Below are 15,029 nucleotides of genomic sequence, written 5' to 3'. Positions count from 1 at the left end.
GAGCCACTGCACCCGGCCCTAGGCCAAATTTTATTCATGGTCTCATCACAGTGATTTAGGTTGATATAATGATTCATAAATTTCAGAAGTAATATGATATTAACATGTTAAATAGTATCATGGTAAAAAATAAGTGCAAGTATAGGGATTAAATGTTTATTTGAAAAATCTTAGTCATAATTTCTTCCTCATTCTAAGATTTAAAAAACTATTATATATAATCTTTTCATCTGAATTACATCTATTCTCTCAAAAAGCCACACCCACAAGTGTGATCAAGGTGAACAGAGTTGTACAATGAGAGGGAGAGCAAAGGCAAAATTCACTGAGGTAGACCCCAATTCCCTGAGACTACTCAACACAGGCATTCTATAACACAGGGACCTACTTTGGTGGTGATCCTATAGGTGATGTAGGTCTCCATTGTACACACATGCTTCTTGGGATCATCGACTATAACGAAGAGATCTCTAGTCTCACCATCAATGTCATCATCAAGCTGAAGTCTGTTGAGAAGGGAAGATGAAGAAGCGGGACTTGAAGTACCTGCTGGAGTACCACCATTGGGCAAAATGAGATCCTAAAAGAAGAAAAGAGTACCTTAAAATTAAATGAAAACACATACAGGAGAATATCAGCAAAAGCAGCTGGTTTAGCCAAACCAATAAACACTTCTAAAATCCAAAAATAACTTTTGAAACACCTGAGCCTCTCCTTATTCAGTGGCTTCTTGAGTGAACGAATCTTTTACCACCAAGAGAAACAAACTATGGTACTGCTTTGAATCAATTTCATGCCAATTTATCTTTTAGGAGGTGCTGGAGAAACCAACATGAGCAAGTAGTTCAAGGGCAGAGAACATAATAGCCCCACCATCATCAAACCTCAACAAGGAAAGATCCCTATGAGTAGACTCTGTTTTTCCCACTTTCTCAAGACCACCACGTGGGCCCAGGTAAACATTAAGAAACCCGGCTGGGCGCAGTGCCTCACACCTGTAATTCCAGCACTTTGGGAAGGCCGAGGCAGATGTATCACTTGAGGTCAGGGTTCAAGACCAGCCTGGCCAACATGGTGAAATCCTGTCTCTACAAAAAAAAAAAAAAAAAAAAACCCCCTCTCTACTAAAAATACAAAAAATTAGCCAGGCATGGTGGCAGGCACCTGTAGTCCCAGCTACTCGGGAGGCTGAGGTAGGAGAATGGCATAAACCAGGGAGGTGGAGCTTGTAGTGAGCCGAGATTGCACCACCGCACTCCAGTCTGGACGACAGAGCAAGACTCCGTCTCAAAAAAAAAAAAAAATACAAATATTAGCTAGGCATAGTGGCGTGAGCCTGTAATCCCAGCTACTCGGGGGGCTGAAGCAGGAGAATTGCTAGAACCTGGGAGGCAGAGGTTGCAGTGAGCCGGGATCACACCACCGCACTCCAGCCTGGGCAACAGAGCAAGACTCCACCTCAAAAAAAAAGAAAAGAGAGAGCAAGCACCTATAGATGTAAAGAAACTTAAGAGATCAACCAATTCCATTAAAACAAGATACAAAAAGATAAAGATTTTGAGATATTTAGGGAAATCTGAATATCGATATTAAGGAATCACTGGGTATGTCAATGGAAGTATGATTTTACAAAATTTTCATCTTTTAAAATTATATACTAAAATATTTATGAATAAAATAAAATGGCATTTGCTTCAAAATAATTAAGGATGAGTAGGTGGGGATATAAATGATACAAGATGCCCAAGTTGATCACCGTTGAAGCTGGTACTTGCAAGTTCATTATACAATTCTCCTCCCTTTTCTATATGCTTAAAATTTTCCACAATGTTTTTAAAAGACAGTAGTGGGTAGGAGGGTGGTCAGTGGGGCAAATGCCAGGAAAGGAAGGGAAGGATAGGTTTTTAAAATTACAGACCTCACTCTTTAGGTCTTAGGAAGAAGCCAATTAATAAATTATGTCCCTACAATATTAAAAAAAATGGCTGTGAAACTGACAAGGCCTAGTTAGTTATCTTGTTTAGTTTGAAGGTTTGGTAACAGAACAGAGCCCTGCCTAGCAGCAGATGTCAAGGCCTCTTAATGTCACCTTGGAATAACTGGGAGACAGAGACTAAAGAATATGGCAAGAAAGTGACATGACATCTTGGGAAGAGCCTTGGTGACCTGTGGGCCATCAGATCACAGGGTGAGGAGCAGAGGGTGCTTTCCTCATATTCTCTCCTCTTGGAGCTCTGCAGGTGAGTTATGACCTAGCCACCATGTAAGAGAACGTACAGGAAATTAGAGGTTAACCTAGCAGTCACATCCATGAGCTGTAGCTGATGATGGGACATCTGGGAAGAGCAATGGGACACGGGCAGAGGGAAGAAGCATGGCCTGGAGTCAAGGGCGATGTCACCCAACTTGGGGGGTAATGGAAAGCACACAGAAAAGGCACTTTCAACTCCCATTTCCACTGACCACAGATCATTTAATCACATACTTATGTAATATCAAAAAAACTGTAATTACTAAAAGGGTACCATTTTCACAGAAGGTACTCATGGCAATAGACCTACCCCCTCCACTTCTCTACTGCTATGCTTCTGACTACAGGGCAGATGGACAAGCTCATCAGCTGGGACGTCACACCTTCAGCAGCCCCTCTCAGTGTGGACATGACTGCAGAAGAGAACTACAGCAGCAGCCACTGATGGGACTGCTTTTGCAATGTACTGGTACCACAGGACACACGGTGTCCACACCCCAGTGTCTGGGGATTTGTACGGGGGGACAATGTCTTCTCTGGAACTCCAGGATAACCATCATGTCTTGGTCATTTCAGTTAACATTTAAACACTGACCTCAGGCAGGATGCCACGCTAGGCCTCACAGGGGCCCTCCTTTACATTTTATCAACACTAGCACACCAGGCCTCAGAACAGCTCTGTCAGTGGATAGACAGTGCACAAAAGAAAAGAATTCATGGCCGGGTGCAGTGACTCACGCCTGTAATCCCAGCACTTTGGGAGGCTGAGGTCAGGAGATAGAGACCATCCTGGCTAACTCGGTGAAACCCCGTCTCTACTAAAAAATACAAAAAATTAGCCGGGCGAGGTGGCGGCGCCTGTAGTCCCAGCGCCACTGCACTCCAGCCTGGGCGACAGGGCGAGACTCCGTCTTGAAAAAAAAAAAAGAAAAGAATTCACAATCTTAAGGCAGAGATGCCAAAATCAGCTCAGACAGCGGTTTCCCACAATCCAGCCTGGCCTGATCTCAGCAGCCTCGTTTCTTACCACCGCCTTCCACATCCAAAGGACCAGTTCCCAGGAACCACCCAGCGGTTTCATGCCCCTTATCTTTGCTGGAAAAGTCCCCCATCTGTTGTACATAGCAATCTCCAAATATCTTCCAGAAATCTGCTTGAATCCCCTCTCCTTTAACACTTTCCTTGACCCACTCCCTGGTAGAATTACTCACACCCTTCTCAATACTTTGAAGACACCTCCACCGAAGCATTTTGTAGTTTTAATCATTTATTTATATATCAGACTTATCCACAAACACTGTGAGTCCCCAGTGACTGCAACTGTGCCTCGCTCATCATGTGTGTGCGTGCGTGTGTGTGATTATCTGCCTCCCCAGGTCAGGTAGTGACTTCAAGCCAACTCCCCTAACATTTGCCCTGGGAACCTCAGCCAATAACCTTCCAGGAACAGCTCACATAAAGATCTGAAATGTCTTGGCCAGACAGTATGAAGCTAGTTCTCGAACCAGTTGTTGGGGGTGAGGGAGGGGAGAGTCAATCAATCAGATCTTGTCGCATACTCCAGATTCTTCCCTCCTAGGACTACGCAACCATGGGAAACCCCCCAGTCTTCATCCCAGGGTGTTCCTTGGAATGTTACGTGAGACATGAGAATAGCAGACAGGCTACCGGGGTCTGTAATCTCCTAAGCAGTGACGCTGCCACCTTAGATGGAGATGACACAGCCATACACAGTGCTTCCCAGTCTCACTTCACCATATCCCCTGACAGCCTCGTGAGGTTAGCAATACAGGTATCATCTCTGTTGACATGGAAGCAGACTCAAAAAAGTTAAGTAACTCGCCCAGATGTACAGACACTGGCATCTGCTATGCCAAAGGTTGAACCCAGGTGTCTGATTCTTAGGCCAGGGTTTCTTCCCATGCTGAATCCCTTTTGTGTGTCTTTTTCCGTCCCTAAGCTGTCTCTCATGTCTATTCTCTGGCCATAAATCCTTTAAGTAAATATGAAGCTTCTAGGGTTTTTGTTGTTGTTGTTTCAAGGCAGAGTCTTGCTCTGTCGCCCCGGCTAGAGTGCAGTGGTGCGATCTTGGTTCAGCGCAACCTCTGCTTTCTGGGTTCAAGCGATTCTCCTGCCTCAGCCTCCCAAGTAGCTGGGACTACAGGCGTATACCACCACACCTGGCTAATTTTTGTATTTTTAGTAGAGACAGGGTTTCACCATATTGGCCAGGCTGGTCTTGAACTTCTGACCTTGTGATACACCTGTGTCGGCCTTCCAAAGGGCTGGGATTATAGGCGTAAGCCACCGTGCCAGACCGAAGCTTCTGTTTTTAAAGTCAGTCAGGGAAAATTAACTTTTTCTTCCTTAGGGTCTTAATACAAGTTTATCCCAAAATGACTCCCTTCAAGATAGGGTCCCCATGAGCAATGAATGTGGAGGGAAAGCATGTGCATCTCAGGAGGCCTGGGCAGAGGGTGAGGCGAATTGAATGACACAGGCTGCTTCTCCATCAGCATCCTCCAGCAGTGCGGTTTGCGACACAGAGATTTGAGCTCAAGAGCAGGTATCGGGTGGTGGCAGCACCTTTACGACCAACTTTTATCACCATTATGACCAACAGTTCCCTCCAGGAGAGGGAATTCCTTGGCTCAACACAAAAGCCTCCTGCTTTGTTTTTGTCACCCCATAGTCTGTTCTCCATGCTGTAGCCAGAGTTCTCCTTTAAAAATTTAAATCAGGCCAAGTGTGGTGGCTCATGCCTGTTATCCCAGCACTTTGGGAGAATGAGGCAGTGGGAGGATCACTTGAGCCCAGGAGTTAGAGACCAGCCTGAGAAACATGAAGAGACCTTGTCTCTACAAAAATTTTAAAAATTAGTCAGGCATGGTGGCACTCGCTGGTGGTCCCGGATACTTGGGAGGCTGAGGCGGAAGGATCTCTTGAGCCCAGGAGACTGAGGCTGCAATGAGCTGTGACCGTGCCACTATACTCCTGCTTGGGCAACACAACAAGACCCTGTCTCTAAAAAAAATAATAATCATAAATCAAAACACATCACTCCCCTACTCAAAAGTCCCAAAGATATCCCCTGACATTCAGAAGAAAATCGACACTCCCTCCCATAATCTGCAAGAGCCAAAAGTGACCTGGCCCTTACCCTGTTCTCTGACCTCACCACCAACACTCTCCCCAGCTCTAGAAACAACGGTCTTCCATAACTGGACCACGCACTGTGCCGGCTCATTCTGACATCAGGACCTTTGCACTTGCTGCTCCCTCTACCTGGAGCACTCTTCTCCCTCCAGATCCCCCCCATGGCTGGCTTCTCTCCTCAGACAGGTTTCTCCTCAAATGACACCTACTCAGAGACACCCCCTCAGCTCATAAAATCTAAAATAACTCTGCATCCCTCCATCTCTCTCTAGCCCCTTCTCTGGCTTTATTTTCTTTACAGGACTTATCACTGTTTGAAAATGTATTATATATGTATTGACTGACTGATTCCCCACTAGTCTACAAATTCCCTAAGAGCAGAGACCATGCTACTCCGGCCCATGGTAGGTTCTCAGTAAGTATTTCATGAACGAATGAATCTTAGAAATGACAAAATTCAATCCCTTGCCTATCAAAAGTACTCAATAAATGTCTGTGGAATGACAAGCAACTGAGGCTAACCTGAGCCAGAATGCCCAGTTCTGAATCCCAGTACCACTAATTAGTAGCAGTGCAACTTAAGCAAGCTTCTTAATCTCTCTAAGCCCCCATTGTCCTCATTTATAAAATAGGTGTAGTGAGATTGAGTTAGTTAGTATATGGAAGCAGTGGGAATAGTGTCTGGTACATGGTGGATGCTACATCACTATTCACTCTCTCTCTCACTCACATACACACACACACACACACGTACTTCTAAGTATTCTTGCATCCTTTTATAAACTCTGAGGCTGGGTTCATAGCAGACACACAATAAATGCTGCTGCAAATTAAAATTGCATTGAGACCCACAGTTGGGGCCTCAAATATATTTTCTTAATGATTTTACTATAACAAAGGATATCCAGAATAGCCTTTGTGAAGAGTTACAACCACGTAGTTGATTAATAATGAAAACTCCCCATTGTAGCAAAATACCAATTTTCACTATGTAGGTTTCCATTATAAGAGCATTTCTTCCTCCTTCCCCCTTTTACTTTACCCTAGGAAGACAGATGCAGAGTGAGGTTGCCTTACAAACTCCTCTGTTTCAAAGAATTTCAATTTTAAGATACACCATTATGGTCAGCCAGCCACAAGACAGAATATTAAATTAACATAAATCACTGGTAAAATTTTATATTACATTGAACATATGATTTATGAAAAGAGAGTGGTATATACTAGGAGCCAATATAGTTTTAATAAAAACAAGTCATGCTAAAACAATCTAATTTCTCTTTTTTATTCTATTGGAGGAATGTGGGCAAGTGAATGATCTAGTCTCAGAGGAGCCTGACAAAGCCTGTCAAGGTGTCTTTACATTAAGGATAAAATGATGGCTCTTCTGAATACACAGACTGTATGTTACTTGTCTTAATTTACCTCCCTCGTGCCAGGTACAGGGCAGATGCTTAAAGAATGAACATGTCGGCCGGGCGCGGTGGCTCAAGCCTGTAATCCCAGCACTTTGGGAGGCCGAGGCGGGCGGATCACAAGGTCAGGAGATTGAGACCATTCTGGCTAACACGGTGAAACCCCGTCTCTACTAAAAAATACAAAAAACTAGCCGGACGAGGTGGCAGGCGCCTGTAGTCCCAGCTACTCGGGAGGCTGAGGGCAGGAGAATGGCGTGAACCCGGGAGGCGGAGCTTGCAGTGAGCTGAGATCCGGCCACTGCACTCCAGCTTGGGTGACAGAGCGAGACTCTGTCTCGGGAAAAAAAAAAAAAAAAAGAATGAATGTGTCAGCCACGCATGGTGGCTCATACCTGTAATCCCAGCACTTTGGGAGGCCGAGGCGGGTGGATCACGAGGTCAGGAGTTCAAGACCAGCCTGACCAACATGGCGAAACCCCATCTCTACTAAAAACACAAAAACTAGCCAGGGATGGTGGCACACGCCTGTAATCCCAGCTACTCAGGAGGCTGAGGCAGGAGAACTGCTTGAACTTGGGAGGTGGAGGTTGCAGTAAGCCGAGATTGCACCACTGCACTCCAGCCTGGGTGACAAGAGCAAGACTCCATCTCAAAAAAAAAAAAAAAAAAGAATGAATATATTCTATACAAACTGAATATTCTTGATTGTTGATTTTGTTGTAAAATTAAAGCTAAGCCCACTTTCGAGAATAAACTCAAAGGGACAATCTCAAAAATGTTCTGTTCAAAGATGTTCATGATACAAAGAACACAGAGTGAAACCTAGAAAAATCCCAAAGGCTCAATAACCAGGAAGCGATCATGTTTGTATGTGTAATGTGACACACTCATTTAAAAAATTAGAAAGCCAGACCTCTAGATAAACTCAGTGAGTTGAACACAAGCCTCTGCTTTCTCCCTTTTTTCACCCTCCAGATACTAATTTAACCTAGAGAATGAAAGAAAAAAAAAAATAAACAGTGGAGGTAAAAAGAACAAGAAAAAGAGTGACTGGAGTCGGGTCAATACTGGAAACAAGGAAAGGGTGCCATCCAAATGCCAAAGGTTTCAAAGGTTGTCTGTCTACTGGCTCCACCTGGGCCACAACTGAAAAAAGTACTAAGAGTAATCTAATCTATGTCACCGAAGTTACTTCAGGTTATTGAGGTTACCTAATAAGTAGAAAATATTCTTGAACCCCCTTTACACGCACCCTAATTTGAAAGTGTGATTGTCAGTGGGGAGTAGAGGACATGGAAGGTTCAGCAGTGGGGCAAACCAGGACCACCAAGGTGTTGGCTGCTGTGACTGTGACCAAGGGGATGCCAAGCACAGACAAATACACCAAGTGTGGGCCACCAGCAGAGGGCACCCTGCCCACATAGCCTTCTCCCTGCCATGATGGGTAGAGATGGAAGCAGCAGCTCATAGGAACATGAAGGCATCGGGGTTGGCTGCCCTGGGGTGTGTCCAACAAGGCCAAAGCAGGCCAGACTGCAAATGCTGGGGGCTCTGGGCTCTACTGAGATGTGGGGAGCAGCTAAAACACAGAGAAAGCCAGGCTTCTTTCCCATCTGACAGATAACGAGTCATCTATGGATCTAAGACAATGCTAACAACATCAAGTAGAAACACAGGGGATCCAATAATTCACTTGTTCTGATGGGGACAAATAGCAGGCCTGAATTATTACCTCATCAGAGGCAAGTAAACCATAAAAACAAGTCAAACTAGCATTAGCTCATCACTCAGACCCAAGAAAACCGAAACACAAAAAAGCAAGAGTGCTCAATAACAGATAAACATGCATTTGACAAAAATGAAGTCCATAAAACAGAACCCTTTAGGCCAGACTTACTCTGTGGTCCCATTAAAAGAAAAAGAAAAAAAGAAAGCCTAAAGAAAGTGGAAAGAGAATTTAAAAATGAAAGCATAAATTAACACAGAAAAGAACAAAAGTTATAAACAAAAGCAAAATTTAATTCTTCTAAAAGATGAATCAGATAAACTAAAACTTAGGAAATCTGACCAATATAGAAAGAGGAAAATGGCCCAGGTGTAGTGGCCTCACACCTATAATCCCAGCACTTCGGGAGACCAAGGCAGGTGGACTGCTTGAGCCCAGGAGCTCAAGACCAGCCCGGGCAGCATGGTGAAACCCTGTCTCTAGTAAAAATACAAAAAGTTAGCCAGGTGTGGTGGCTCAAGCCTGTAGTCACAGCTACTCAGGAGGCTGAGGCATGAGACTTGCTTGAACCCGGGAGGCGGAGGTTGCAGTGAGCAGAGATTGCACTATTGCACTCCAGCCTGGGCAACAGAGTGAGATGCTGTCTCAATAAAAAATAAAAAAAGAGGAAAATGGAAAAAGGGAACAGACAACAACTATTTAGAAGTTGCGTCTATGTATGATTGTAAATTAAAAGGTTGTGCTATGAATAACTATGCAAACAAATTTGGACATCTACATGCGCTAGCTGGCTTTCTAGGAAAAATTATGTGATCAAAGTGAAATTAAATAGAGATAAAAAACCTAAACAGATAAATAACCACAAAACTGTTGTCACAGAGCATCCACTAAGAGGTAAGCTGGGTCCCAAGTGTTTTACAGTGAGCACTCACGAATCTTCAAAGAATGAGTCCTACTTTATTCAAATATTCTAAGACATAATTTTAAAATGGAGAAACCTTTCAAATCATCTCATGATGACTATCTATATCTGGTATCAAAATTTTAGGACAAAAAAGAAAACTGAGTACAAGTATAAACATCATTAATAAAGTAACAGCTAATAGTAAACTAAAAGAATTTTTGGGAAAAAAAACATATACCAGGATAAAGTCAAATGCATTCCAGGAAAGCAAGAATGATTTAACATTAGGAAATTTATCAATACAATTTATTACATTAACTGATTCTATATATAACCATTGTTGAAGATACTTATGTGCAAAACTACCAAAAATACTTACTGGTATCTCTCGTATCAGCCATTCCATTTAAATCTCTAAGTAAAATTAAGAAGTAAAAACAAAGTTCCCGGCTGGGTGCAGTGACTCACGCCTGTAATCCCAGTACTTTGAGAGGCCAAGGCGGGTGGATCACGAGGTCAAAGATTGAAACCATCCTGGCCAACATGCTGAAACCTCATCTCCACTAAAAACACAAAAATTAGCTGGGCATAGTGGCGTGCACCTGTAGTCTCAGCTACTTGGGAGGCTGAGGCAGGAGAATCGCTTGAACCCAGGAAGCGGAGGTCGCAGTGAGCAGTGCGATTGAGCCACTGCACTCCAGCCTGGCGCCAGAGCAAGGCTTCATCTCAAAAAAAAAAAAAAAAGTTCCTAAATATGTTTAAAAATATCTATCAGAAAACATCAGCAATTAATCTCGAAGACATTACTAAGTGAACGAAGCCAGATGAGAAAAGCCATATGCTACATAATTCCATTTATATGAAATGTCAAAACAGGCAAAATCCTGAGAGACAGAGAGCAGACTTGGTTGCCAGGGGCTGCAGGTAGGGGGAACAGGGAGAGTCAGCTTAATAAAGACCAAATTTCTTTTTGGGGTGACAAAATACTCTAAAATTAGATAGCGATGATGGCTGCACAACCTTGTGAATATATACTCACAATTATATACTTTAAAATGGTGAATTTCATGCTCTGTAAATTATCTCCAATAACAATAAAACCGTCAAAAATGTAGTGGACATATTTTAAAAATGAAGAAACCTTTTAAATCACAAAGGCATGTCCACTACATTCAGATATAAAGTATTTGCCATAATTCAAAACCATTCTGGAAAGTCTAGGTACTGCAATAATATAGCGAAGAATACTTGAACTCATACAGTGATCTGCCACATCACTTCATGGCAATAGGTCAGGCTCCTCTCAAATTATCTAAAATTTTTAATACACAAAATAGGGAGAAAATGTGTTTAAAGCATTTTTAAATGGTAAACTTGAACTGCTATATTTACCAAGTGTTCTGGGAAAAAGTGGTAGATTGCATTCGTGTTCACAATTATTATCTTCTCTTCCTTTAAAAGGATCATATATTCTTCTTATTGCCAAGTGACTTCCCACAGGAAGACAACTCCCCACCACACTGACTTCGGCCTTGGACACGTGACTTGCTCTGGCCACCGGTACATGAATGTACATCGGATCAGAGCAGATCCTTAAGAGTCAACGCAGGCTTCCACCAGCTCCCTTGCTCCTCGACTTTGAAAGCAGTGTGTCCCAAACAGGGACTGCTCCTTTGGAAGGGGAAGACTTGCAGGAGTGGGCCAGAGAAGCTGATTCACAGCCACTGACACACAACATAACCTAGAAATTCATGTTTGTTGCACACCTTTGCATTTTTGGAGTTATTACCACAGCAAAGCTGACTAGTACATATAATCATTAAAATGTCTGCATAATTTTTAACAATCTAGATAGGACACAATGATATAAAAAGTAGGGAATACTAAGACATAGAGATTTCTCTTTTGGTTTTTTTTTTTTTTTTTTTGGAGAGTTATTCAAATGTATCTTGACTATTAACAGTATGTCTCAAATTCTGCGCTGCTACTTGCTTATTAGTAGGAAGTTCAGTTTTCCTTGCCACACAGCCCAGGAATTCCCATTTCAAATATTCTCCAAAAACTCCAAGGTTGCTTGTACAAGTATCTCCAAGTGCCCAAGGCCCACAGCCTATGGTTTCTAAGTTAGTATCCCCCTGAACAGTTTTACGTGTTTCTACTTTGGATTCAGGACCATTTCTTATAAAGCAAGACTTTTTCTTTAGACATGGTTTAAGAGATCGCCTGTTTCAAAGTTTTGTTGCTAAAGTTCTTCAGAAACTGAAAATGTTTTTCATAGGTTTTCTATTAGAAAACCTGCCCTTCAAGCAAATTCCACCCATTGGCCTGATGCAAAAGAACACCTCTTAACAGGATCATAAAGTCAAAATTAAAGAGCCCAAGTCCACATTCCTTGGCAAAGTTGCCAGTGTCTGTTAATAGATTTTTCTAAGAATCTTCAGACTAACATTCACTTCTCCAGACATTCTTATGATTCTTAGGAGCCAAGATTTTCCCCAACTCTCAGCTGCATTTATTATATATGATCCCTGTTCATTCCTTCTAAGGAAGCTCCAGTATTTCAAGCACATACTAAACACCAAATACACAAAGCCAAAGTCCCAATGCAGTGCTACCAAACAAAACAGGATATAGCATCTAAATAACTTTAGCTGGGGATATGGACACGAGACCTCTAACTCTGATGCAATGCAATATTGGTTATGAACAGAGCTCCATGAATTGATGGGGCAACTTGAGAAGAGTAAGCAGATTTGCCAAATGGAAAAACAAGGCTGGGGGAGACCCTGGCCAGGACATTTCAGGCTGAGAAATCCCCAACAATCAAGGATGAGAGGCATTTCCGAGAGCCTGTTCCTAACAATAACTAAGATCCCCAACACAAAAATTCTGCCTCTGCTGGTGGTCAAGGATATGCATGCCACCCGGAGGACTCAACAGTCCAAGCAGACAGCTTCCTACAAAGACAGAATTCACCTTCCCAGAGGACACAGACACAACACAACTCGACCTAAAATTCTGCTCTTGGGGCCAGGTGCAGCGGCACACTCGTAATCCCAACATTTTGGGAAGCCAAGGCAGGAGGATTGCTTGAGCCCAGGAGTTTGATACCAGCCTGGGCAATACAGTGAAACTCTATTGCTACAAAAAATACAAAAATCAGCTGGGCGTGGTGGCGCATGCCTGTGGTCCCATCTACTGGGGAGTGTGAGGTGGGAGGATCACCTAAAAGCCCAGGAGGTTGAGGCTGTGGTAAGCCGAGATCATGCCACTGCACTCCAGCCTGAGTCACAGAGCAAGACCCTGCCTCAAGAAAGAAAAAAAAAATCCTGCAATATCCTGCTCCCTTTTCTGCCCACTTTGACCCTCATTCTCAGGATCTTGCCAACTGAAAATTTGTAAAGCTAAGGAAGGTATTCCTCCACTGAAACTTCTGCACCAAAATCACACAAGGGTCTAGGGTGTAAAATCACCCCCAGAGATCATCCAGGTTGTCTCTATTACACATAAGGAAAAGTCTCATACGTAACAGGCATGAGGTCCCTCGAGTGGTGTGTGAGGAGCCCAGGTAGGGCTGTGCTACACCACAATCCAGGCGTTCCTCTTAGGTAGGAAGAAGATGCCTAGAATGACCCCTTCATAAACAACAGTTCCTTTCCTACCCTTCGCCCAATTCATCTTAACTGTACCATCTGTTTATCTTACAAAGCCTGGTTCTCATCGACATGTTTCTATGCTACCATCTGACATGGTACTACACACGCGGAGTGCACTCGGCATGTGACCCAACAAGTCAGGTGCCTAAGGAAAGTCCAAGAAAAGGGCATTTAGGGTTTTCAGAACGAAGGCCAGGAGGAAACAACATATCATACAGAGCTGAGTATGTGCTTGTTGATTAATCATCACCCCAGCCCAAACCTTCTCAAGGACAAAAAAAAAAAAAAAAAACACTCAAGTGAGGAACAGGGCAGGACTCAACTCCCAACAGCAGATGCCAAGTGGTCACTGTTAACCCACTCTTACAGCCCACACTTCTCAGATGTGCTGCAAAACCCTTGTACTTTTAGCAAGACGAAAAGTGTCTTTGCCTTGGGTGGATCCCCCAAGTTCAGGAGTTTGAGACCAGCCTGATTAATATGGCGAAACCTTGTTTCTACTAAACATACAAAAAAAAAAAAAATTAGCCAGGCGTGGTGGCACGTGTCCGTAGTCCCAGCCACTCAGGAGGCTGAGACAGAAGAATTGCTTGAACCCGGGAGGCAGAGGTTGCAGCAAGCCAAGATCGCGCCACTGCACTCTACCCTGGGCAACAGAGCGAGACTCCATCTTTTAAAACAAAAAACAAAAAACAAACCATCCTTGACTCAAAAATTACCAAAAATTCACCATTCCTCTACAGTAGGGACTGTCTCTCTGAAACCCACAGGCACCCTGGGGGCCAAAAATTGTGCACATGCAAATGTCAGTCTTCTTGGGAGCTTAGATGTTACATCTAAGCTTCTTGGGAGGGAACCTATAATTATTAGAACCTCAAAAATACCCAGGGAGGGGAAAAAAAATCACTTCAGATTCTAAACTGTCTCTCTAAACTAAAAAGAGGAAACAGAAACACATTTTGACCTCCTGGAGCAACCCACATTCAAACTGCCCTCTAGTACAGTACTTCCACATTTAATGATTTGTGACACCCACACCCTACATATAAGGCTGGGTGCTGTCCTTAAACCCTCAACCCAAACCTAAAATGAACACAAGAGGATGTGCTAAATGAGAAGGAAACGTGTGACTACATTCAAATAGGTCAGACTTCCTTCCACAGTGTTTTCACTTCATTTTTTTCTCCCCATACAGAACAGGTTCTCCCTGCACGGTACCTAGGTTTGTGGCACTCAACAATGTTGTATTGATTCAGATCTGCATCTCACCACAAAGCAGCTGGAAGAGATGTTTTTCTGTGGAACTTTTCAAGGCCTGAGACACAGTTTCCCCACAGCATCTTTTTAGAATCCTGAAGTGTGCCCGCCTACAACCCAGAAGTACAGATGGCCTTCCAGGCTGGAGCTCCACCTGACTGGCTACCTGGTCGCCCCAGATGGAATTCCCACATTCCCACTGACGTGACTCAGACCGAATGTGGGTGATTTCTATTTCCATGGTTAGTGTACTCACTGGAAAAGAAAAAGGCCCTGAACCAAGAGTCTGATCATAGTCAAAACATTAAAGAAAAAGAGAAAAAACAGGAAGCGGGTATTCTAAACCAAAATGGCTCAAAGGAATTTCACACCTAAGTAACCAGACAAGGACAGGTAAGGAAAGTTAAAAAAAAAAAAAAAAAGTCAAGGAGAGACATAAAAGAAAAGGGCCTTAAATTTAATACTGGTCATGGTCTTGCCCTCTCACATGGGCATTCTGAGTTCAGAGACAGAAATGAGTCCTGCAAACAAGGGCCATGCACTACCAGGAGAGGGACAGACACAGATGAAGGAAGAAAGTGAAGGAATGAATGAGGGAAAAAAACTCTTAGAGCCTTACTTAGCTGTAAACTATGAGGTGTAAAATGAAGTCAGAAAAGAG

The 15,029-nt window shown here is 43.3% G+C and overlaps 1 protein-coding gene across 1 annotated transcript in view; it reads right to left on the bottom strand.

Moving 5' to 3' along the window:
• The window catches only part of SNX30 (sorting nexin family member 30), a 140,915-nt gene that overhangs the window by 90,244 nt on the left and 35,642 nt on the right, over positions 1-15,029 (bottom strand). Inside the window, exon 2 of the mRNA XM_011941859.1 lies at positions 389-580. Within this exon, the coding sequence (XP_011797249.1) occupies positions 389-580 (192 nt within the window). The remainder of the gene's footprint in view (positions 1-388; positions 581-15,029) is intronic.

The sequence above is a fragment of the Colobus angolensis genome, unplaced genomic scaffold (genome assembly GCF_000951035.1).
Source record: "Colobus angolensis palliatus isolate OR3802 unplaced genomic scaffold, Cang.pa_1.0 Scaffold103, whole genome shotgun sequence".
NCBI lineage: Eukaryota > Metazoa > Chordata > Mammalia > Primates > Cercopithecidae > Colobus > Colobus angolensis.
This window is presented reverse-complemented; position numbering and strand designations above follow the sequence as displayed.